Source organism: Sander lucioperca, chromosome 11, assembly GCF_008315115.2.
Source record: "Sander lucioperca isolate FBNREF2018 chromosome 11, SLUC_FBN_1.2, whole genome shotgun sequence".
Lineage (NCBI taxonomy): Eukaryota > Metazoa > Chordata > Actinopteri > Perciformes > Percidae > Sander > Sander lucioperca.
This window is the reverse complement of record NC_050183.1, coordinates 23,008,438-23,035,857: the sequence shown is the minus strand read 5'-3', so window position 1 is coordinate 23,035,857 and position 27,420 is coordinate 23,008,438. Positions and strand designations below refer to the sequence as shown.

General features: G+C 38.6%; 1 protein-coding gene across 1 annotated transcript in view; it reads left to right on the top strand.

Moving 5' to 3' along the window:
- Positions 1 to 27,420, top strand: part of pde4ba (phosphodiesterase 4B, cAMP-specific a) — a 211,801-nt gene that overhangs the window by 21,609 nt on the left and 162,772 nt on the right. The window contains exon 2 of the mRNA XM_031284039.2: positions 13,736 to 13,827. Coding sequence (XP_031139899.1) covers positions 13,736 to 13,827 — 92 coding nt within the window. The remainder of the gene's footprint in view (positions 1 to 13,735; positions 13,828 to 27,420) is intronic.

The window sequence follows — 27,420 nt, the reverse complement described above, 5'->3', positions numbered from 1 at the left end:
ACAGAAAAGACTGGAAGCTTTGTAAAGCCTCGACATCTGTGTGCTTTAAACTGGATTAGTGATAGGAAACCGGTAGTGGATAAATACGATCAAAATCATATACCAAAAAAAATAATTTATTTAAATGTTTTTCCTTGTGGAGGAAGGAAAATAAGATTGCTCTTCTGCATGCAGTAAATTGTCGTAATCAAGTCTGTTTCCCCACATAAAAAATAATTATTTGGTGCTATGTTGGGACTGAATATTTAGCTGAAATGTCTGAGAACTATTAAAGGGATAGTTTCAATTGTCTTGACATTAAATGGTATGAGTCGCTGACTGGTAGCAATGTTAATGATTGATCATGTTGGGTTACAGATTCTGTGGACGGAGATATTACAAACAGGAAAACGCTCAAACAGAAATGAACAGGAGCTAGTGGTGTTGGCAAACAAAAGATCTAAGATAACAGCACTAAAACAACTTTCGTAAAGTAGTTCTATGATACAGAGGTGTGACAAGAAAATGAAGCAATCCAAATATTGTATTATTTAAAAAAAACTTTTTATGTGGATGCCATGTTGTAGTTTCTGCAATAGCCTAAACGACATGCAATGCTTCAGTGTTACTTCTAGCCAGTAAACCTTATGTAAAAGAAAAACTGAATTATCTCTTTAAATAGATGATGAAATACTACCAAGCTGCTCTGTGTCAGCCTGAGCTTCTCCTCCAGTAAACCAGGAATAGGCTACTGCTGAAACACTTAAGTATTACTGAGCTTTTTACGAGGCTAATAACTAACTTAATAGATAAAAATAGATTCCTATCCTTACAATCCATTTACATTATACTGTATAGTAGGGATGCACAATATATCGTTTTTTTATCGTCATCGCAATATCAACTGGCGCAATATACATATCGCGAAATGTTGCGACATATAGACAATAGACACTATGAGATTTTTTATGTTAGTTGAAAGAAAATATCAGTAGACAACTGCACTTTAAAGTGTAACTGTCATTCTTTTTTAGTGGTGCCTGTTAATGTCAATTCAATGTTCAAAAGAATGTTAGAAATGATTTCCTTTTATTTGTTTTAGATTCAACAAGTAATTTGTTGTATTTTAGAAGAATACTGAAAGCAGCTGAAAGGCAGAACTGAGTACATTTTAATATCTGTTAATTTATCCCAAGTAATATCGTTATCGCAATATTCAACAACGTTATCGCGTATCGCATATTTTCCTCATATCGTGCAGCCCTACTGTATAGAAATGTATATGCATATTCTCAAGAGAGCATTCCTGCTCTGCTGAAACGGAGCCCAATATATCCAGATTTTTGAAAACAGAATTAAAGTAGAGGGTGAAAAAAAAAACTTGTCTGTTAAACATTTAGAATAACAATTCTACCAGCAAGAATATATATGAAGTTGTTCACTGATCTGGAGTGACTAGCTCATGAACTTCCATTGTTTGCTACCCCCTCTTCCTCTTGTCTCTGTTAGCGGTGTTTGATAAAATAATGTCCTCAATATAATGCACGTAATGCTGAATGTTTCCAAGGGATTTGACCAGATTCAGAATCTGTCGAGGATTAAATTGTGTATTAAAGGTGTTCTGAGTATTTGAGTATTAATATAACAAATCAGAATGCTCAAACTGTTCTTAGAGTTTGCTGCTTTGTTTTGGCATCACGTTATCAGTAGGGCTGCAGCTATTGATTATTTTAGTACTCGAGTATTCTACCAATTATTCCATCGATTAATCGTATAAGAAATACTTACAATTACTTACTTAAGGCACCTCCTCCTCATGCTGGTCACCAGCCTGGTCACACACTGCTGTGGGATGGCATCCCATTCTTCAACCAGTATTTGTTGTAAGTCAGCCAATGTGGTTGTGTTGGTCACGCTGGCACGAACAGCACGCCCAAGCTGATCCCACAAGTATTCAATGGGGTTGAGGTCAGGACTGCTGGTTGAAGAATGGGATGCCATCCCACAGCAGTGTGTGACCAGGCTGGTGACCAGCATGAGGAGGAGTTGCCAGGCTGTTGTGGCTGTGTATGGTTCTTCCACACGCTACTGAGGCTCCTGTTTGTGAAATGAATAAATTGTTAAATTGCCAATATGTCTTGTTTCTTCAAACTTCAATCATCCAATCCACCAAACAAGACAATGGCAGAATAAGCTGTTTGGCAGAGAAGATTTGGCAAATTTTTCATGGGCGCAACCGACATACTCAGCACTGCTGCTCATCCCACAAATGCATGTTCCTTACAAATGGGGCACCGTTTGAAAGGGAACTAAACAGGCTTTCCAACGGTATAAGATTTATTGCCAAAAAGCATTGTTACCACAGAGAAATAATCTACCAAACACAAATTTCCTTACTTTTTGTGCTAAGTTTAGACTAGTGTGTGCACATTCTCCCTCTGTAGCTGTCTCCCTTTCACTCACAGAGAGAGAGACACAATCATGCACCCACATACATAAAGACTTATGATGATCAAAAACTTGATGAGGTAAAGATTTTCCAATGTGGAGCAATCTGGATATTTTCTGCTGGTACCAGAAATCACGCTGCAGAACCAGTTGTGGAATCAAAGGATTTATTATGTAGGGAACCAATGCCAAACAATATAAAAATAGATATTGGATTGGATTCAGTCATGGCAAATACAAAGCCTTAAGGGACTCTGATTGGGATAGGGCAGAAAATGTGATCAAGTGGATTTGTTATTGTTGTTTGTTGTCGTGTGCCTTCCGTCTACTGGCATGATGCAAAAGCATGGCACATTATAGTGAATCACTGAATGAATGCAGACAGGCTGGATGCTACTGTGTTCCTGTAGCATCTGATTCCCTTCATTTCCACCTTAGATTTTCACTAGGACATTAAAGCTATAGTGTGCAGTTTCTGTCTCCCCAATGAGGAATTCTAAGTTATGACAACAACACTGTCGTTGCATCCACATGACACAAGCCTTCAATGATCGCACACCACCCCCACCCCTCCTCCACGCAGTTGCTTGTAACCAAGTAGGACACAGAGGATGAAAAAAACATGATGGACTCTTCAGAAGAGGTAATTATCTTCACTCGAGCTTCTGTGCGCAAAGATTGCCGGACTACACCATTCTGTAAACATAGCCATACTGAGAAATACAGAGAGAGTTTTGTGGAGCTGATAGGATTAATTAGCTTTGTATCAACTCATTTAGTAATGGCTTGAATGTAACGGATGTCCATTAATATAAAATAGTTGTACACGATAGCTTTAATTCTCGTTTTAAAAGTGCCTCTGAGTCTTTCAGCACCTAGTCTCGCTTTGCCAGACCTTCCTCCACAGCGCTGCGGAGGAGGGTCTTGCTAGTCCACACAGCATTCTGGGATGGGAGAAAAACATGCTCTGGTTTATTGACATTTCTTTAAACCAATCACAATCTTCATGGGCGGCGCTAAACGCCTGATGGAGTCACGGTGCCGCTGCAAAATAGCCTCGGGAAGGAACTTGTTTTGGTGGAACGTTCAAAAGTTGTTTTAGTCGTGCAACAGAAAACTCAGATTCTACTAGCTAGCTGTCTGGATTTACCCTGCAGAGATCTGAGGAGCAGTGAACCATTCCTCTTAAAACGACCGGAGTTTAAAATTCCATCACAAAGAAGCGGAAGGTAATGGACATCCGGCTGAAAAGAGTAAAATCCGGTGGAAATTCTGGCGGCAATGGAGCAATCCTGGAAGTGGAGCGTCCTGGATATAGAATATACAGCATCTTACAGGCTTTAACTCCTTAAGTTAAATCAACAAAGAGAAAAAGGTAGAACTAGGGTTGCAAAACTCAAGGAATATTCAAGTTGGAAACTTTCCATGGGAATAACTGGAAATAAAATGGAAATATAGTGATTATTAGTTAATGTCATAGTCGGATAAAAACAAACTTTCACTATATCATAAGCAGACAGAATTGTTAAGCCTTCTAATAGAAATGAAAAAAATCTACTATTTAGTTGAGTTGAACTTTAATTAAATGAGTTGACTCATTTATTAAACATTCTATTAAACTTTAATTGAACAACAACAAAAAACATGCCATTACAATGTAATTGTGGAAAAAAAAATTGTCACCAAAATTCCCAAGCTTAACTTCCTTGGAAAACTACTGTATATAGAACAGACCTAAGCAACTGACCAGCAGACCGTTTCAGGCTCTTAACATAAAAGGGCTATACTTGATATTCGGCACATTAATATAGCATCAAACAAATGTTTAATGTTAACATATAGTGGAGTAATGGCATTCTGAGCAGAGAATGAAGTCACACTCCCTCTGTGTGTGTTATAATCCAACTTCTCTTTTCTTTGTTTTGATAGCCTGTCCAGCCACGAGTGCATGTTAGTGCATGTGGCCAAGAAAAAAAACACAGGCATTCTATGTATTGGGGAATGGTCTGTGAGAGCCTTGTGGAGGCAATCCCAGCCTGCTGTTTTTTCAGTATTTTAAGTACAGCCCCTTTTAAAGTCAGGTAACATAAATGAGGAACAGAAGATGGGTAGACTGAGAGGTAGTCAGCCAGCTGCTCAGATCCTGCTTCTCCTCTGTCAGGCGTCCCACTGTGCCAGACTGTCACAGGGCAGTCAGGCAGGCAGGCATAGAGCTTGTTATCTCCGCTCTATTAGGCTGATATGCTCTGTTGAAGCCACCTTCCAATGATGTTGTTGCATGTGAACCAGAGATGTGTGAGATACAAGATGAGATGTGACAGAACACCATGCCACATTTTGCCATGACGCCTGTCGACTGAAATTGTCTCCCTGTGCGACATTTGAAATTAAGTATCTATAAACTGCAGTTTGGGAAAGACTGGGTGGGTTTTCCCGGCATTACTGTATATGATCAATTGACTGAGTAATGGCTTGGAGAGGAAATGTTTGCCTTATAGTCAAGCACCACTTAGGTAGAAATTAATAAAGCTACTCTCTAGTTTGCACAGTAAGATACTGCACTTAGTAGCCGTCATATTAGGTACACCTGCCAGTAAAGTCTGCTCTTCCAAACAGTGAGTGATGTGGAGCTGCAGCACATACACTGAGCTGCAGAGAGTCAAGAGGTTTAGTCACCTCTTGAACTACATGTTAAACAAAAAACATAGGAGACTCTCAAGGGACCTGCAACAATTTGCAAAGTCTGTCCTTGAAAAATGTATAAAACTTTCCTCAGCAACAGGAAAAAATGCAGTAAAGCTTGTTTGTCAACCCGCTGCGTTTCTTTATTCTTTCACCTCTATTTGGTTTAGACAAAGCAGCAGCATATTACTGTGTTCAGAATGTAATCAATGCAAAAAATGTTAAATGAAAACCAATGAGAGAAACAAATTAAAGAAACACTTGTAGCAAGCCACTCTCCCTTTAAAATATGAAAAGTATACCCTTCATGAATATGAATGCAATCACAGCAGTGTAAGTTGCTTTGCAATTTCAGTATTACAGACCCATTATCACAGTTTTCCAAACTCTTTAATGTGTGGGTTTGTTGCCAAGCAAAAGAGTTTCCACAACTCTGTTCAGAGTTCCTTTAAAAGGTGGCTCCTGAATTCAGTGTCTTTGCTGCCTATTTGAAAAATTTGTTAAGCTCAAAGTTAACACCTCTGCAACACTCTCTCAGGCCATGTCACAGAGAGCTTTCTCGTTTTAGACACTTTTAATCAATGGTGATTGAATACAATACAATACAAAAATGATCTCTTAAGCACAGGTTAGTTTGCTTCCTTGAAGGTGTTGTTTGTGTGTCTTCTGTCTTCACACCTGTCTGCCCCAATGTTCTTAATTAGGCAGAAGTAATGCTAATTAGGATACTCCAAAACACACACACACACACACACACACACACACACACACACACACACACACACACACACACACACACACACACACACACACACACACGTCACACTACTTGTTAGTTTGTACCGTTGTGCTTCATCCCCTGAGGTTACAGCATTAATCTGTGTTCATAAACTGCTTTCCATCTGTGCTGCCAAGCACAATTTTCAGATGTGCTCTGAAACACAAATGTCATCTGTACTCACTAATTATCTTCTAATGGTGATAACTGGAACAGATCATCATCCCTACAGAGAAGCCTTGCCACTGATAATTTCCCTCTTATTAATAATTTATATTTGAGGCATTTTTTAAATTAATTACCTAATGTATGTCATTCACTTTAATTCAATTCAATATTATTTATAGTATCAAATTATAAGAGTTATCTCAAGACGCTTTACAGATAGAGTAGGTCTAGACCACACTCTATAATTTACAAAGACCCAACAATTCCAGTAATTCCCCCAAGAGCAAGCATTTAGTCCGACAGTGGAGAGGAAAAAGTTCCTTTAGGCAGAAACCTCGAGTGGTGAGGAAAACTTCCTTTTATGGAGAAACCTCGGACAGACCCAGGCTCTTGGTAGGCGGTGTGTGACTGTGCCGGTTGGGGGTGTGATGAACAGCATACATTAATGCCCTTGAAGTGAGGGAGACATTAATTCCAAAAAATGCATTTGCATCTATTTGAACAATCCTTGTTTCCTGAAAAGTGATTGTCTTGGAGAAATCCAGCATCCATCAGCAACTTTTGCTAACTATAAAAGGGTTGTTCACATGCCTTTGAGCTATCCTAGAAATCACCTTGTGGAAAACATTTCTAGTAGCAGCAAACAGTCAATGTTACTTGTCGTCTTTGCTGTAAATGTTAGACAAATGTGAAAGTTCATTTTAATACACATTCATTATCTGTTGAAGGTGTTGACTCGTAGTGAGCTCTTGTCACAGGCAAGAAACATTTATTTCCAATGCTTTTAAAAGAAATATTGCATGTTCTTTCATAGTGTTTGCTCTTTCACTGCATTTAGGTGGTGTGATGGGGGTGCTTTTATGTAATCGTGGTGTCAAGGTTGTCCTGTCTGTTCAAGCTGAAAGTTGTCCATCTGCTTCAAGTGCATGAACTGTCCTTTACCATTTGATTTCTTATCATGTAACAAAATAAGGATGCCTTCTCTGAATGACAAAATTGCCTTGGTTGCATACAGCTTGAAGGTTAGCTACCGTTTTTTTCAACCTGGACCCCATTTCCCCATGCATTTGTGTCTAATAGACTGATGTGACCAAAAATCTTTGAATTTGGTCCAGTATTGAGTGAGATTGGAATGATGGGCCGGCGTGAACCGAGCTGCAGTTTAACCTAGTAGGGTAGTTGTGCAGCCTGGCTTTTCGTCCAATAAAAGTGATTTTTTTTTTGCAATTGACAGGCTCAGATTGTTACTAAAAGTGTCTAACAACATTGTCGATCTCAGGACGTGACTTTTTGTCCGAATACAGCAGTGTGGAGAGTGCAACGTGAGACAAGAAAAAGACGTGGTGACACAGCGTTGTGTCCGAGGTATACCACTGACTGGACACATCCAGACCACAGATATCTGACAGCAACAGGTCCCACTCCTGACAACATATTCTTTGGGCATATACTAGGGGCACAGCACCCATGGAAGCACTACCAATATCCCGAGCCTCGAAGCCCTTCAGCTACTGCTTCACCCTCCTCCGCCCGGTGTCTCTCTCTCGCTCTCTCTTTCTCTCTGTCCATAATGTTTTACTCTAGCTCAAATGAATACAGGTGGTCATCACACTATAACGACCTCACCCACATTGTCGAAATCATTTAAATATGGAGCCATGGCACTGACAAACATTTAGATAACAGGACCCTTTAATTTCTGTAGCCTACTCCGAAACAACAGACATCCTGAACGCCTTCTTGACTGGCGTTAGACTCTTCACACCGTTGTCTTCGGACAATCTGAGATTGATAATGTTGTCAGACACTTTTAGTAACAATCTGAGCCTATCAGTAGCAAAAGAAAATCACTTTTAGTGGACAAAAAGCAAGGCTGCACAATTGCCCTATTAGGTTACATTGTAGCTCGGTTCGTGCCAGCCTGTCATTGCGATCTCGCTCAATACTGGACCAATTTCAAAGATGTTTGGTCACATTAGTCTATTAGACACAAATGCATGGGGAAAATGGGGTCCTGGTAGTTTGACATTTTTGGAAAATACTCTTATTTCTTTCTTATGGAGAGTTAGAAGAGAAGATTGATACCACTCTCATGTGTACGGTAAATATAAAGTTGGAGCCAGAAGCTGGTTAGCTTAGCTTAGCACAAGTGTAAAAATGATAATTCAGCGTTTCACGTGACATTAAACAAAGGAGATATAACGGGTTAAGTAGTGAGCTTTAGAGGTGCTGGTGGGTGGATTTTGTTACCCTTGGAAAGAGCCAGGCTAGCTGTTTCCCCCTGTTTCTAGTCTTTGGGCTAAGCTAAGCTTTTCACTTAACTCACAGCAATAAAGTGAATAAGCATATTTCCCAAAATGTTGAACTATTCCTTTAAACATACCTTATGTAGTCGTCTTAGCTGTTTCTCCCTGACTCTCTTCCTCTGCTTCCTATTTTCACACCTCATTCTTCAATCCTTCTTTCTTTAACCTCCGGCTTTTTCTCTGTATTTCATTAAAATCCTCATTGACCTGTTTGCTTGTAGCTCTCTTTACAATTCTCCATCTGCATCTTCATATCTTCATATCATATCATTCTCTAAACCACTCCTCATCTAATTTCCCCTGAAACAGTCTTTCATCTTTTACCGTCAGCCCCCCCCCCCCCCCACCCCCAATCACCCTCTCTCTTTTTTTTTATGGAAGGAAACATAAAAAAAATACACCATCATGGGTCACAGGAGGAACTCATGAGTTCTTAGGGCCTTTTAATGACTGCCTGAATTGGCTCATTAGAGAAAGGCTCAATGGCTGTGGACTCAATCTTGTCTGCTGCTATTGAATGATGAGCATTGGGGGAATTAAAGTGTGCTGAACCATTAAGGCTGCATTAGGTTCCATTAGCATAGTGTTTCATTAGCACGTGTTATTGAGAGGAAAATGTACAAAAAGAAAAACTATAATTTGCCAAGGCATGAGAGAAAACTCATAAGGATTAGCGAAATTGGGAAGATTATTTGAAAACATCAGATAAAGAGCTGAGAGACACATAATGGGTGCTAATTACTGTGTATTGTTTAGTAATGTGTGATACGTGTATTCATTTAAATTTGTGTTCATTTGTCTGTTAAGATCCGCGCCTTGCTCCACATATACAAACACACACATGCACATGAATGCACACATGATAATTTAGAATTTGGATTTGGATTAAATGCTTATTTTTTTAATACCCTGATCAATGTGCTCACTAGGTGTTTTTCTTTACCAGTTGGCATTGTGTTTTATCATATGTGTACCCAATATGTTCTGTAAACAGACAGCAGTGTTTTTCAAGAAAGGTTGTGTAATCTTATTATATTTACATAACGTATCTAAAAGGATATTCCTACAGTGGCTTCAAAAGCAGAGACTGTTCGCTCTAATTTGGGGCAATTAGCAACAAAATAAGATAAAGGTCAATACTGTTGTTTGTCATTTTAACTATTCACAACCCATGACCCAGTTCAGGCAGACAACCAAGTAGCATTCAGATAGACATACTCTCTTATTTTATAAGTTGTCATCCTTTTGCTGGCTGTTTCCTTAGCTCTGCCTAAGCTGCTGGTCCTACACCAGAGAGGAATCATTCTTAGAATTTACATTTGAAGGAATCACTGTGAAGTGCAGTGATTTCAAGAAGTCTACAAAAAGTTACCAGAAATACTTTATCTTTTACTCCAATTTGCTTACTAACTTACTTGTTAGTGCAAAGTTATGATATGTAGTTTAGACTTTCAATAAAGAAGTTACTATATTCAGTACTCTCTAAGGGTGGGGAAAAAAAATCGATACAGCATAGTATCGCGATATTCTCCGTGGCAATACTGTATCGGTACACAGACGCCAAGTATTGTTTTTTTATTTACATATGTGTTGGTCAGTTTGTGTGCTTGACCATCCCATTTTGCAGCAATAAAATTGAAGTGAGATGAATAAACAGAGAAATCTATCTGTTTAGATAAAACAGATGTTGACAAAGTTTCCTTTTGGGTGCATAATTTGAAATTGGGCTGGAAGTTGGAAAAAAAGTAATAAATTGCAATATATCGCAGAATATTGCAATATGTTCAAAATCGCAATATCGTATTGTGACATAAGTATCGTGATGATATCGTATCGTGAGGCCTCTGGTGATTCCCACCCCTAGTACTCTAGTGCTTTATATTATTATTTGTATCATAGCTGTACCTAATCATTGTTTTCATTGTCAATTAATTTGCCAATTAAGGACAAAATGCCTCTTTTCAGTGCTTTGGCTGGCTCTTGCCTCCTCCATCATATCTCTCTTGTGCAAAGTTCCTATTTTGTTAGCTCACATCTTCTCCCTGCTCCGTTTTTAACCCGTTTCTATCTGATTTTCCTCACTCTGACACAGGTCTTATGTGGTGTGATGTTTAAACCCCACCAGGTACTTGTGTTTACTTGTGTGTAGCCTTTTGCACCTAAGCACACACATCCTGCACTTATGTCCTAATTTTATCTACTAATGATCCCTGTCAACTTAAATGTATGCATATTAACAGCTTACTAAAATATTATATTAATCTTTTAACTTGTCTAATTCATTCAAGTGAAAATTCATTCAAGTGAGAACATAATGCCTGTTTTCATCACAACTACGTTTGTACTAAACCTGAAAAGAGAATCTGCACTTTTGATTTGATTCTCCTCAAATATCTTCCTTGGGGCAACTACAGCAGTATTAAAGGGAAACTCCACTGATTTTACACATCAGTCAGTTTACATGTCTTGAGGAGTCCTACTACATTTATGAAAAAAGTTGTATAAAGCCTTTTGTAACTCCAGAAGGAGCTGCATGAAGTGTGATTGCCTTAAGGGATGTCACTTAAGTCAGTGTTGGTTAGCTCTGAAAACTACCATTTTGAAAATAAACCAAAATCTGGGGGTGTGGAGTAGCATGAAGCTACGTTAGATGCTACTGGCGTAACACACCCTAATATCCCACTGAACTGAAGTGTTTTGGCAAGGAAGAAGGATGTGTGGAATAAAAATAAAGACACTATCTCTGGGTCTGCTCACTTTTGATACTGAACTCTCCATTGTGAATCCGACAATGTTTTAGGAGCGCAATGCTAAATCTGTGGAGTACTATTTTAGAGGTATTTATGGGTTAGTTTTAGGGCTTTCAGCATTACCGCGTTAATTACCGAGAAATCTATCTGTTTAGATAAAACAGATGTTGACAAAGTTTCCTTTTGGGTGCATAATTTGAAATTGGGCTGGAAGTTGGAAAAAAAGTAATAAATTGCAATATATCGCAGAATATTGCAATATGTTCAAAATCGCAATATCGTATTGTGACATAAGTATCGTGATGATATCGTATCGTGAGGCCTCTGGTGATTCCCACCCCTAGTACTCTAGTGCTTTATATTATTATTTGTATCATAGCTGTACCTAATCATTGTTTTCATTGTCAATTAATTTGCCAATTAAGGACAAAATGCCCATCACAACTTCCCACACACCAAGGTGATGTCTTCAAATGTGTCCCAGTCCAAGAACAAAGGATATACTATAACAGAAGACTAAGGAAACCAGCAAATATTCATGTTTGAGAAGTTGGAACCTCTGAATATTTCTTGCATTTTTGCTTGAAATTACTTCAACAACTAATTAGGTATTAAAGGTTTTGCAAATTTTCTGTGGATCAAATAATTGATTAATCTAGTAAGTGTTTCAGATTTTTAGGAGTCTAATTTACCCAATATTCAAAGCTCATAAACAATGTGGAGCCTGTCATGTGTTAGTGACTTGTATAAGACAGGTTATTAGGCAGGTTAAGGATTGACTAAGTGTCAGGCTTGGTTAAAAAATCTGCATAACTGAGGGTTTCTTCTTGCTTTTCCTTTCTATCTTTTCTATCGATCTCCATTTCCCTCTATTCAGAGCTGTTATCAGCAATGTATATTAATTGAAGTCTGTTGAAGTTATCTCGAATTCACTACATGCGATCTGCCATCTTTGATTTATTGCAACAAGAGGATGCTACGGCACGTCTCCTGTTGTCACATCACCTGTCAGCCATCTGACAGTGTAATCTGTGCAGCCAGCCAGACAGCCAGGCAACTGTTGACAGTTTTAACGTCCTAATATGGCTCCTCACAATGATTCCACTCGGTAGTGATAAACAACAACAACAAGGCAGAGAAATGCCTAGAACGCATTTAACAAGCACACTGTTCTACACAACCTTTAAACATTTGTTTCAGCTATCAGTGTTTGAAAATGTGTTGATGTTCATGCTCCCCGTAAGCTGCTGTTTTTGTTCCTGTGATGCTTATGTGTGCATATTTGCAACATACATCTTCATAGGGCTGCAACGATAAGATTAATTGATTAGTTGGTCGACAGAAAATTAATCGGAAATTAATGGATCACTCAAGCCAGAAATTCTGTTGACTGTTGACTACAAGGTCTTATTGATTATTTGCTATATTTTTTTACTTTTTAGTCCCATATCAGCCCTATACATAGCTTAAAGTCCTTGGACAGAGGTCTTTTATCTGTTCCACACTCTGTTAACAAGAGAGAGAACAGAGCCTTTGAAGTCAGGGCCTTGAGGCTGAATAAGGCTGTGAAGTTGAACGACTAAGTCTGTATCACATTTTAAATATCTTCTTAAAACGTACTAAAAACCTAATTTGTGTGGGGTTTTACATATCTATGATTTTACCTAAACTGCCTATTTATTTCTTTTATCTTATATCATGGAATTTGTTGTACCTATTTTATTCTGTTTAAGGTATTTTCTTTTGTTACAGATACCTTTTCCATGACCTTTATTGCTGTTGATTTCTAATATGTTGCCATTTGGGAGGCACCTAATAACTTGGTTCTATAAGGGGTGTGTAAATAAGGATTGTATTGTTGCTATTAATATAGATTTGTGCATTTCAGTCCAAATGTAATTACTCTCAAACTACCAACGTTGCAGCTCCGATCAAACTCTGATAATTGAAGAATTGGTATTTTTTTTACATGAACCATCTTTTTGCTGACACTGGGGAGTCGTAGGAAAGGGAAATATAACCGAGTTCAGCAACGGAATGATCATGTTGCCCAGATAGCTAGCCAGCCTCTCTATCAGTCTGTTATTTTTGTGGGGTCGAATATCCTGCACATTATCGCATAGTGGTGCATCATGGGGGATTTCAGTGTGCTGTACAGCAGTGTTAATGTTTTGATGCATCACTAGCTGGGGGCTCCTCCATGGAGCAATATTAAAAGGCAAGGCTGTTTTGTTTTGACTGCTTTGCTCTACTCTTTCTCATAGGGAGACTAACCAGAATGACTAAAATTCAATATTTCATCAATTCAATTTTGATACTAAGGTGAATGTGTTTGTGCATGTGTTTTTGTATTTGTATCGATCCAAAAAAATTGAAAAAAATGTTGCAGAAATACTGCAAGAGGAAGTAGAACTGGTATTCAGAAATACCTAGTTTAGGTTATCATAAAAGTTTAAGTAAAAATGGATTTATCCCCTAGTCTGGCAACGGAAATGTGGCATTTGAAAAATTCAGCAGCAATATGTCTGTCCAGAAACATTGTCCAATTACTAATCCACTGACCTCACCTGCATCTTGTTCTCAAAGAACACAAAAACATGTTTTGGTATACTTGTGTTTTCCAGGTGTGCATGTGAAGCTGTGGTTGGACAGCGAAGGAGAGACTCCAGGAAAGATGAGGAAGAGCAGGAGTGTTCTCACGGTGTCTCACAACAATGTAAGTCATCATGTCCCCGATACACTGCACCAGTTACATAATAGGCTGGATATACCAGAGATCAATCAAACACATTTTGACAATAGGTGTCATCACTGGAGATCTAGAGGTTTGATTGTTTTGTGTTAATATTGACCTTGTTGTGAAGAAAGATGCCTAGATGCTAAGAATAGAGAGCTACGTAACTAAACACATTCCTTGTTCTTAGTAATACAAAACTGTGTGGACTCAAGTTTTCTACTGACAAAAGCAGGACACTTCATGTAGTTTCTAGTGTAAGCTGTGACTGTATGGCAGGACACAGGAAAATGTTCTCCGCATCCACAGAGAATACAGGATGGCATACTTTCTTTGTTAGTCACCCTGTGTTTTGACAGCTCTTTTCAGTGCTTTGGCTGGCTCTTGCCTCCTCCATCATATCTCTCTTGTGCAAAGTTCCTATTTTGTTAGCTCACATCTTCTCCCTGCTCCGTTTTTAACCCGTTTCTATCTGATTTTCCTCACTCTGACACAGGTCTTATGTGGTGTGATGTTTAAACCCCACCAGGTACTTGTGTTTACTTGTGTGTAGCCTTTTGCACCTAAGCACACACATCCTGCACTTATGTCCTAATTTTATCTACTAATGATCCCTGTCAACTTAAATGTATGCATATTAACAGCTTACTAAAATATTATATTAATCTTTTAACTTGTCTAATTCATTCAAGTGAAAATTCATTCAAGTGAGAACATAATGCCTGTTTTCATCACAACTACGTTTGTACTAAACCTGAAAAGAGAATCTGCACTTTTGATTTGATTCTCCTCAAATATCTTCCTTGGGGCAACTACAGCAGTATTAAAGGGAAACTCCACTGATTTTACACATCAGTCAGTTTACATGTCTTGAGGAGTCCTACTACATTTATGAAAAAAGTTGTATAAAGCCTTTTGTAACTCCAGAAGGAGCTGCATGAAGTGTGATTGCCTTAAGGGATGTCACTTAAGTCAGTGTTGGTTAGCTCTGAAAACTACCATTTTGAAAATAAACCAAAATCTGGGGGTGTGGAGTAGCATGAAGCTACGTTAGATGCTACTGGCGTAACACACCCTAATATCCCACTGAACTGAAGTGTTTTGGCAAGGAAGAAGGATGTGTGGAATAAAAATAAAGACACTATCTCTGGGTCTGCTCACTTTTGATACTGAACTCTCCATTGTGAATCCGACAATGTTTTAGGAGCGCAATGCTAAATCTGTGGAGTACTATTTTAGAGGTATTTATGGGTTAGTTTTAGGGCTTTCAGCATTACCGCGTTAATCGCATGCCGGCATTTATTAATTTATTTTACACTTCACTCGGCTTTGCATCGTGCCTAACAGCCTACATAAGCAGTATTTTGGAGAGTGCTACTTGCCGACCTGTGGATGAAACCAAATCCCAAAAAATTACTACAGCTCTTGCGAAACGGGTGGCAACTAACTGCAGACCTGTCAGCATCGTAGAGGACTCGGGTCTTAAAGACGTACTACGGTTGGCATGTTCTGACCCGTCGCATTGCCGTCGAAGGGGACAGCAGCCCCACACACAGCCTGTACGACACGGAGAAAGCAGCCACAGTGGAACTGCTGCAAGGTGCTGCAAACGCTGCCTCATTAACCGGTGATCACTGGACGTCAGTGAGTAATCAAAATTATTTAGGAGTTACTAAACACTATATTGACTCTGGTAAGGATAGGGATTTTTAGTTTTTTAGTTAGGTACTTGGAGGAATTGTGCAATAATGACAGATTCACACATTTTTCTTTTGTTTACACAGTAAATAAATAATTACAAATCTTAAAATCAAGTTCATAAAGTAACTTTCTTTGCATTCATTTAATTCTCAATCAAGATACACTGGTAAGAATTGCTTTCGATTGTTAATATGTACTTAAAAACAGTTCTGAAATGCAAAATAATATAATAATATATAATATATAATAATAATATGATAAAATATGCGATTAATTGCGATTAACTATAGAAATTCAGCGATTAATCGCGATTAAAAAATATTAATCGTTTGACAGCCCTAGTTAGTTTATACAACTGAAAGCACTTGATTTAGGAGAAAATGTGGATCATTGCAACAACATGTTAAGGCTACTAAAGCACTTGGTAAAGGTAAAGGATAGATTGTGTTCATGTTTAAATACTTGAAAAGTCAATCCTGACTTGATGTATAAAATTCATATTGTATGAATGGAAATATGCAGGTGCACTTAACAGTGGCTGTGAGTGTTTGGTACCACAGCTGAAGGTGTGGGTGTGAATTAATCAATCTCTCTGTCTCTCTCTTTGTCTCTCCATGTATGTGCACTTTTTTCTTCATTTGAATACATTCTTTTTCTCACTTAATTACCTTACTTGTGTTTCCACTCCAGTCTTTTTCACTTTCTATTTTCACCTATTATTTTGACTCTCAAACCTTTACTTTTACCTCTTTTTTTGATGATGTGCTGTTGTTGTACCCTGGAAATCCAGAGTTCTCACGAGGGCAGTGGTCGCCTAGGGGGGTTAAGGAAGCGAGCTTGGGACCGGGAGGTCGCCGATTCAATCCCCAGACCGGCAGGATAAAATCTGGGTGGGAAAGTGAAAGAGCAGCGTTTGTCCCTCCCTCATTACCACCACTGAGGTGCCCTTGAGCAAGGCCCTTAACTCCAACCGCTCCAGTGGAGCTGCTCAGTGGCCAGCAGATCAGATTGTGGTTGTACTGGCAGCTTCCAGGTATGAATGTGTAACTGTGTGAATGTGAAGGTTAAAAAAGTGAAGGTGAAGGTTAAAAGGCGAGTCACTCTGGCATTGAGTAATGATGCTTGTAGCCGAGCTAAGCGTATGGGGCTCTGGATACGTCACCCCATGCTTGGTGCTACCCCATGCTTGGTGCTGCCCCTCGAGTTGGGCCATTTTCATTACTCAGTGCCAGACCCTTAATCTTTCGGATTTGGGTCTGGATTTCCAGGCTACTGTTGTTGTGCTTTTGGCAAAAAAAATCATCCAGTAGAGTGACTCAGGAGTTTGTTTTTCAAGAACAGGCTGTTCCTAGAGCAGCTCACAGCCCTTTAAGGGTGTGTTTGAGGTGCCGACCACACCTGAGCCGGTCGGTAACAAATTGTTTCATTAAATGGAGAGGAATGTGAGGATAAAGAACATAATTAGTTTCTTCTCTCTCCAATGCAGATTTTGTAGCTCAAAAGTAGTCCAGGGATGGTGGGTGGTATGTGGTGCATTATTTTATACAGTCTGTGGGTGTTACCTGTCACTCGGTGCAGTATGTTTATGATTGCACACCTGATATCACACCTGGTATTGGGTTTCTGTAGTCACTGGGGAGACCTTTTGCAACAAGCATTGGCACTGGAATCTGGGCAAGCTGTTGTGTACTTGACATCAATTTCTTACCGGCTCCAGGCTCTCTTCTGGATTTCAGACTGTACTTATATCTTCCTGTGGAGAGGGTAAGATAAACTCCTCTTAAAACCACAAATTGGTTTTCCATTTCTCTTTGATACAATGTGTGGACAGAGCCTTATGCTAAGCTAATAATTTCCTCCCACCTGTAGCTCAATTCTTAAGTTAAGTATGGATCTTACTCTGGGAACGAAAGCGAAAAGGCATGTTTCCAAAAATGTTGAGTATTCTTTGCAAATAAGTAAAATGTTGAACTGTTTCTTTTAAAATGAACAAATGTTTTCTGATCTTGCACTTGTTTTTGACATTATTATTAGAGTAATTTCTTGAAAATTAATTTATGAAGACATGCGTACAAACCCCACAGAGTCATATATTACTTTGAAAGGTCCAGGTGGTTCAACATATGGCTAATATAACTTTAAGGAATTGTGATTTACTTTTGTTAAGGCCTCTTAAGGTTTTCTCTTTATTGTAACAACAAATGAGCAAATCAAGAATGATTGCTTTCTTTGTTGTGGGCTTGTGTGTAGCCATGCACAATGAAGCCTGTGTATTTACAGTTAATGTTTCAGTGAAAGCGTTAAGTGTTTGCTGAATCAGTGAGGTTAAGTGTGCTAAGGTAGGACATAGTTATTGGATTTCAGCTCTAACAGAAGGAATTTGGTTCCGCTGGTAATGCTCAGTTGGGATTAGATTTGAGTGGTGGAAGTGTGTGCAGATATGTCAGTGTTATTGTGTGTGTTAATGATTTTGCTAATCATGAAGCTGGCATTTTGATTATATTAATTTGGTGTGTTTGTAGGCTGTTTGTGTACTTTATGTGCAAGTGATTAGGATTCAGTATGGTCAAGGATTTGATCTCTATACATTCATATGGGTATGCGTGACTTGTGTGTGTGTGTGTGTGTGTGTGTGTGTGTGTGTAAAGTAGGCGCATACAGAATTGCATGTGCTTTGAGCATTTGGCCAACCTTTCTCTTATTCAACTAAAATCTATTTCCTAAGGTTTGCAGGGAAGTGTGTCTGTGCAAACATTACTCTCATCAAGTCCTGTAAAATATCCATTTGAGGTTGTAACTTTAATTTAATCTTTTCCTCTGATTTATGTCAATAATTCAATGAATAGTTTTAAATTGGAATTGAAAGGTTTCTGCTAAACCAGGATATGTGCAAGGTCCTTAAATCTACAGTATGTTTAGAGAGCTTATTTTTTGAATGACGCTGAGCAAATACAGTTGTTAGAGGTGTTATCACCATTATCTAATTAATTCAGCAAATATGCAAATGACTCATTTAGCTATTATTACAAAGCTAAATATTAAATTATATAACTATAAGTAACTTTCAGTTGTTAATGTGATATAATGCTGTGGTTAAGTAAATGTTATTTTTGTTAGTAAACCAACAACAACCTAAGTTTACATTTAGCTGACAAGGAGCTCCTGATTGTGCTAATAATGACAGAATCAAAGGAGGATGTGATCTGCTGTAGTTATGTCTGCTTTTAACATTTCCTAATACCTATCAAGTATTTCTTTTATCAAAATATTTAAATAACTCTTTTTTCTAACCTTATAGCAGTAGCTCAACATTGGAAATATGCTTAGACAGAGTTACAGTACTTTGGAGTGATCCAGGCTAGCTGCTTCTAGTATCTATGCTAAAATGAGCTAAGCTCCTAAGAGCTTCAGCGCCATTTTGTATGTAACGCACAGACATGTTATCAATCTACTAATCTAACTCCTGGAAAGAAAGCAGATATGTGTATTTCTATTAGTGGTCCACCATTATGTGTTTTTCAATGGCCAATATCGATATTAGGAGAGCAGGGCTGCTGATGGCCGCTATATAATGCCGACATTATGTTTTTCCCTTGCTTTACATCTCATGAAATATAACAATTTAATAAATTTAACAAAATTGCTCAACTGACTTTTATTTTTATTGTCTGCATTGTCTCTGTTTGCTGAAGTAGATCTGCACACTGTCTGCAGTGCACTTACTTTAAATAAAACAAATTATCAACTAAATAAATGTCTACAGGTAATCAAAATACGAGACGTAAAAAACAACAACTTGTGAATGAAACATTAATTGAGTTTTAGTGCACTTAACAACAGCATTTGTCAGTGAATAGCAGAATATTGTTTCTGAGAGAGGATTATACAGTCTGAGAGGATGAACATTTGTAAACTTGCATAAAATAAAAAATAAACAATGTTAGTTTAGTGGCCTTCCCTAGTGTTGGCTAACTTTGTTCCACAACAGCTACACTGAGAAGGCTGCCTGCAGATAAGTCTGCAAACATTTTTTGTGAACCAGCCTTGTGAGCACAGGCATTGGCCGATACGATTTTTTTTTTGTATTTGTTGAAACCTAATAGTTTGTTTTTGCCTAAACCTAACCAAACCCTAACCATAGAAGTGGCACATACGGAAATCATAATGACCTTACGGTTTTGGAAGGCATTGACAAACAATGTTGTCCTGATCAGAAAACACTCATATGGACCATTTTGCATTGCCGATTTTAGACCCTTTTTAGGTATTTTTTTTATTAAATCAGTTTTAGTGCTTCAAGTTAGAGTTTGTGAACTTGTCTGTTAGTGACAGAGGACAAACAATTACAGGTTCAAAAGGCTTGAAACTGGTTTAATATCCTGTGCTGCTGTTGCTGATGCTATGTACAATCGGAGGTTGTTTTGCCAGACTCCTGCCTTTGGCTGAGTCTATATCTAATCTGTGAAGATTAACGTTGGTAGTCCCCAGAGAAGAAATTGGTAATTTCATGGCGCAGATTAGAACCCAATTTGAAACGTAAGCAACTAAAATTGCTGAATGTTAGAACATTGTGTCAAATTGGTTGTTATTACTGTGACTTATAACGTGTCAGGTTTAGTTCCATCATAGTGTTAATAGTGTCAAAAAACGTTAGTTGACGTTGTTGTTCAGTAGCTAGCTCAGAGATTATCAGCTAATGAAATTACTGATTTAGCAGGGGTAACACTTTTGCAAGGCACTGTAACCAGTGGTAGAATGTAACGAAGTACAAATACTTCGTAAAGTACATTTTTCACATATCTGTACTTTACTTAAAGTGCCCATATTGTGAAAAAATCACTTTTTTCTGGGATTTGGGGTGTTATGTTGTGTCTCTGGTACTTCCACACACATACAAACTTTGAAAAAAAATCCATCCATGCTGTTTAGAGTGAGATACGGTTTCTGAATGTGTCCTGCTTTCAGTCTCTGGGTGAGCTGTTCAAAATCGGCACGGCTTGTGACATCACAAGCCGAAACGAGCAGGCTAACCGCAACCATTAGCTCGTAGCGTTAGCGTTAGCATGCTAACGCTAGCATGCTAACGCTAGCATGCTACCTCGTTCTCAATAGCAAAGCACTGCTACAACACACACAAGTTCACCATAATCTACAAAAGAACTACTTACATGTGCGCCCTCATTTAGAAGTCTCCCAGCTAATCCTGCCTTGTAACTGACCAAAGTTGTAGAAACAGCCTTTCTTTTACTGTCTATGGAGCTAGCTAGCTGACATGATCTACATCTGAGCTACTGCACATGTGCAGTGCAATCAAAGATAGTACAGAAGAAGAAGAAAAGAGGTCTCACTCTGTAGCTAAAACAGAGACCAGCTGAAAAGAGGATCTGCAGCAGTGAGAGAGAGCGGTGCAGTACAACAAAAATATTGTGTTTTTTGAAAATTAAACCATGTAAACCTATTCTGGTACAACCTTAAAATACAATTATGAACCAGAAAATGAGCATAATATGGCTGCTTTAAGTACAATCAATAGTGCATACTTTTGACTTTTACTTCGTTACATTTTGCAGCAATTATTTATACTTTCTACTCCACTACATTTCTACAACGTTCCGTTACATTTTCGTTACATTTTCTGATCAGTTTTCCCCCCCTGCCAAAACGTCTTCCTGACTGTCACACATTTGCAGTCCTCAGGGGAAGCCTTCAGCAGTGGCCGTCCAGCTCCCGGTGCCGCTTGCGATATTACGAATCCCACTATGGCCACGCCAAGACCCGCCCTTCAATAGCATTTATTGGCCAGGCGCGTACCGCTCCCAGTACTACCGCTAATTCCTCCTCAGCTGTGAAGCCATTTACTTGTTGTTCAAGCCTGTGTGTTGTTGCTAAATAAATGTGTGCAGCATTCACTGTCCCGTGGGAAATAATGCAAAGTCGAGCTTCATGCAGATCACCCTGATAGATAACCAGAATTGTAAGTCAGAATGTAAACTGGGCCACAGATGGTAAGCACAATTACTTTAACCTAAAACTAACTTAATTAAAATGCCACAGCCCATACAGTTTGTTTTTTAAATTATTAGAATATAGACATTAAGAGAATAAATCCTTATGCAAGTACTTTTACTTTCATACTTAAAGTACATTTAAAATCAGGTACTTTTTACTTTTACTTAAGTAGGGTTGTCGTTGTTGTACTTCTACTTTTACTAAAGTAAATATATGTCTGGTTATTTTACTTTTACTTAAGTACTGAGATTCAGTACTTCCTCCAGCACTTAGGGGCTGACCCCCCCTAAAGGTTTGATCCTAGAATCGCCCCTGCCATTTTGGAAAGGCAAAAACAAATTGCATAGCTTCTGGTGTTGTTTGTTTGAAGAACTTGTTTTTATCAATTGTCTCCTCTCGTTCTATTATGTATTTCTTTCCTGCCTTCTGACTCTTAATCTCTCTTGCTGCCTTTCCCTGTCAGTTTCTCTCACTTCTTTAGCTTCCATCTCTTCTCTATCCTTCTACAGCACTTTCGCTCTCTCCCTCTCCGGCAGTTGAGCTTGTATTTACAGGAAGCGTGGGTCAAACTGAACAGCTGTTCAATCTTTAATTAGAGAGCTTGGAAGCTGAGAGTTGAATGTTAGCCAGCGGAAGCAACAGTTCAACACTGTCTATCTTCCTTCTTCCCATCCTCTCTGCTCTGAACTGTTCTCATTCACTCTTCACTCTCTTAAATGACATCTATCTCACCTCCCTCCACTGTCTCAATATCGGTCTTAAAAAACACTGTCATCTTCTGCCGCCGTCTCTATCTCACTCTCGTGTCTGATCAGGGCGAGAGGAGTGGTGCTGGTTACCACAGCAACAATAAGTCTTCTCTCCCGTGGTACCTTGGGATTATACAAACCGTGACCTCTTGCACTTCGCCTGTCAGTGTCTTGAGTTCACGCCTTGTCATTCTTTGAATGTCCTGTTATGTAGTCAGTGTGGTGCTTGGTTCCCTGCATGTATTTCATATAACCCACAGTTTGTGTCATTCTTTAACACAATCGGTGGTATGGATGGTGCTTTTCTGATTTCTGAGTTCTGATTTTATCAGTTCTTGTTTATTGATGTCATGTTTGTTTTTCTTTCTTGTTTGTTCTTGTTTATTTTTTTTCATAAATTTGGGACAAAGTCTTATTAAAAACTTGTTTTTAATAGCCTCCAGCCCTGTACCATGTCATGAAGTATGAGTAATTTCAGAGACATTAATATTTTGTTAATTTACTATTTGTAAAACAATTGTGCCACTTTGTGTTTGAATCTACTTTAGGCCTGAAACTAAAAAGGACTTTCATGTTTTAATCAAAGATTGTTTTCGCTTAATAACATCCTGATGGGGCAGGAAATTATTCTTAGAATCAAAAAAGCTATGAACAGAGGAACAGCATGGATTCAGCCTGGATCTCAATCTGCTTCTCATGCTTTGTTACATCTCAACTGTCTTCCATGTCTCTCCAATAAACAGTCCATGCATGCATACTACATACATGAAGCTGACATTTTTTGAATAGCCTTCAGTGGATTACACTGAATGTCTTGAGTGCTCAACCAGCAGACAATTTTTTTTTTTTTTTATCACAAATCACATTTTGCTATAGAGAGGGAAAGTAGGCAATTTATTTTATTACTTGTCTGAGACATGGGGATTGGGCTATTTCACGGCGATAAAGAAAAGATGATGATAAAAGAAAGAAAGCAGAGATAGTAATTCACCCAACAGTTTATTAATATCCTGTTCCTTTGTCAACCTCAGGGCAATGTTTCATCACTTTTAGCAGCCTGTAAATCGAACTGAATAGAGTTTATTTGTCCTAAGGTTTTATATTGTTTCATTTTTTTCTTTAAAATCTGCCAATTCATTTAAAAAACTTTGACGTAGTTGAAGCCATTAACAATAACTATTACAAAAGGGACGAAAAGACATAAGCATACAAACACAACTTCATCTATATACTGTACATCAATTCGAACAACCCTTTCTTTGCAAGCCATGAATTTATTTGCAATCATGCTCATATATCTGTGTGCTTGTTGTGCATGCACAGGTGGGCGATTTTATTCCTCTGTGTGTGTAGCAAATGCACAGTGTGTACTGTATAAGATGCATGTTTGCATGTCCATACTGCTGGAAGCTATGCTCAGCTGTAGATGAAGATGTCTTATTTCATACAATACTAATCAGTCTCTTTGAGTTACTCTCCCTATGCTCCCCTCCCTCAGTCTTTCTCTCGCTCACTCATTTTCCTTTTAGTCTCAGGCTCCAGCTATCCCCCTCCCTCCCTCACTTTCTCTCTGCTTTACTCACCCTTCTCTGCAAGTCCTCCCTCTCATGCCCTCATTTTCCTGTCTGTCAGACCTTTTTCCCTCCTGTTCCTTATACAGCGCTCTCTTTCTTCCCTCTCCCACTCTCTATACCTCCCCCTCTATAACTGATGGGAAGCAGGTGTTGTTTTCTAGGCTCATCTCCTCATTTCCACCCTGTTGTGGTGTTGCCTTGGTGTCGAAAAGGTAAGAGTGCAGAGAGATTTGGGGTGTTGGTGGGGGCGGCTGAGCAATGGGAAGGGTGATGATGCCCTGAGATGCATTATGTTAACAGAGAAAAATCACAAATATTACAAATAGATGTTTAAGGAAAGCAATTATTTGAAGATTGGATGGGTTACAGTCTTTTTCAGCTCACAGGGAGTGACAAATGTAACATTAGGTTTGTCAGAGGTTAAGTGATTAACTTTCACTAATCCCAAGTTAATTGCAAAAGTACAGTTTTGTTCTAAAGAGGGTTTTGAAAAAGTCTCTCTTCTAGCAAAACTCCCAAATATACTTTCATAGAAAGTAGGGCTATCCCTAAAACACATTTTGGGTTTCTGAGCTTCGGTACCAACCAACAGGTAACAGTATTTGAAGCTTCGGCTGGGGGGAGGTTGAGGAGTGTTCAGGACTCAGCCAGCCTGTGATGCACAAGAGCACAGTGCCATTACGAACGGCTGTTCACCGTGTTTACCTTCATTAAATCACATGGAAATGACACCAGGCTGCTACAGTATAACCATACAGACCCGTAAAGGGTTACACACGCCCCCTGCTACTAACTAAAGCTAGACAGATAAATCTTCCAGACTGATATATCGGCTGATATTAGCTTATTGCAGACATATTGGTATAATGCAGATGTTGGCTGATAAGTAACATTGCAGAACAGAAATGCCAAACTGGGTTAGAGGTATCAACATCAGTGTCAACCTTACATAGTGTAGTTTGTCCACCAGAGAGCATTGACAAGTGGATTTTCTAACAGTAAATTTCCTGCCCAGTATGTATCTCTAACTGTTCATGTTGTTTGTTTATGAAAAAAGAAGAAAAAAAAAACATTATTAATGGATATTTTAAAATTCTCAAATATTGATATGAGTATCGGCTTTAAAAATTCAGTATTGGTCGGGTTATAACACAAACATTCGGCACTTTAAGATCTCAGCTTGTATACCCAGGGTAAAGCTTTCACTTCCAAGAAGTCATTATACATACTTGAAAGAAGCCGCTCTGTTTTTAAAGTATGGTGATGTCTATGCATTCTTTATGCATCATGAATCTACTGGACTAGTAGTAGGAGTCTAGTAAGAGAATAGTCATCTTCATGGTAAAAGGAAACCAGTACTGTATTATATGAGATGGGACAGAAATCCTATTCTTCTGTTTTTGCCTTGGTCGAAAGACATCCTGCTGCTCCCTGCTTTGTCTCTTCTCATAAACATAGGTGGCTTTTAACCTGCACTGTTTTTGTTGTTTCTGTAGAGGACAGTCATAAATCACATGACAGAAAAAGGTTGGTGTTTGAACAAATGACCACTTTTCTGGTGAGGACAATCTCAAAAGGCTGTGATAGATGTGTGCTGTATTCTGGGTATATATTTAATGTTGACAAGGCTGCAAAGGTACATTATCGTCTCTGTATTAATCTTATCCAGCAGCTGAGGCCTTGCGATCTGGCTACTGGGACTGTGTGTGTGTGTGTGTGTGTGTGTGTGTGTGTGTGTGTGTCTGTGTGTGAGACAGAAAGAGACTAATAAGCAGAAGCCATGGAGGCTGTGCTGCTGCTAATGGGCTAATGGACTTCTCTGCACCTGACCCATCCCCACACAGACAGACAGACAGACAGACAAGGACAGCAGGGTTAGTTAGCATTAGCAGCAGTCCTACCTCAGTTTTAACTGTGCAAAATGATTTCTCTGTCAGACTCCTGTTTTGTTTTTGGAAGAAAAAGATGATGATGGGTGAGAGTTTAGTCTGAAGTCTTTGTCTACTGGTGGACAGCATACTGTATATTGGAAACATTTAACATAATGCTGTGCCATTTAAAACCACCTCGGAGAACAGCTTAAAATATGAGCATATCAAGTTGTAATTAGTTGTTATTGAATATTTACACCCAGTGACTGCCAGCTGTAACTGTAACACTGCTAATATGACTTGTTTAGATTTGAAAAGGTAATATGTTAGCTAGTAGGTACTAATTACTTGGGAAGATTTAACACACAAACGTAGCGATGGATTTGCAAATTAAAAACTGATGCAATCCAAAATGATATACGTGAAAAAGTATAGGTACAAAGTATAATAGGCAAATGACTCTAGCTGTAGTCACATCTCTGCATTTATCATCATATTATGTGCTTAAAAGCCTTGTCGCTGCTTTGAGTCTGATGAGTCAGACCATTTGAATTGGTTTAGGACTTTCAATTCACACATACTGTACTTCCGTCTCTTTCTTCTCTCAGTCAATCAAATGTTCCACTACCTCCCAACTCTATATAAAGAAAAGCAGAAATGACTCACATGGTTAGCCTATTGTGCGATCATGATGTCCTTCAGTTTAACACTTTCCAAAAGATCATGATTCATGTGTAATAGAGCTGTTAAGTGTGGTGGCTTCTGCATTGGCCATAAATGAACTACAATAGCGTCGCTGTCGGGTTAAAACCTTGTATGTCCAAAATCGTTGTTTTTCAGAAAATGATAAAAAAGGCTTATTTAAAAAACATTTTATTGAGCTATTTACTTCAGACGGAGTCAGATAAAATCACCTCGTCACTGTTTAAATATTTGTAAAACCCACGGACAGACTTAAAGGGTGACCAATAGCATTGATTTATGAAAGGAAAAAAAAGACGCACTATGGACATACAAGGTTTCTGCCTGACAGCGACGATACGTTTCGATAAGTTGCTGTGAATACAAGAAGTTGATTTATTGAAACCTTAAAACAAATGAATCCATTACAAAAATATGGAAACGGTTATCGCTTCAAAGCCTTTTTAAGAACTACAATGGCTCAGACATTGGCAGGCGTCCAGCATGGTGCAGTCGTCTGTCTGTATTTCTGTTCAGTGTGATTGCGGGGTATTATCTGATCTGAGACATGATTGCCACTTTATATTGAGCTCCATCTGTGTCTTTATGAATGTGTCCTCAACTCTGCTCTCATATTCCTTCTGTGTTGTATGAAATTGTTGTTTCTTTCTCTCTCTGCTGGGCCTTCTCTCATCTAATATCACCATCCTCCATCTTCCTTTCTTTATCCTCTCTGCAGTGTAGTTCTTATCACTCCCATATCTCACTTTGTCCTTGCCTTTCCACCACACTATCTCCTCTCTGAGCTATCAAGGAAAAATATTGTTGCCTCTTCCTCCTTACTCATGACAATAGTAAGGAAGGCAATAGTTTCCTTAAAGAGGGTACTGCAGCAGAGCCTATTTTAATTTCTTAAATCACGTTTTCACTGCTTTGTATTTCATTACATATTTCTTCTGGTTGCCATGTATTTACTGTATACTCTTCTAA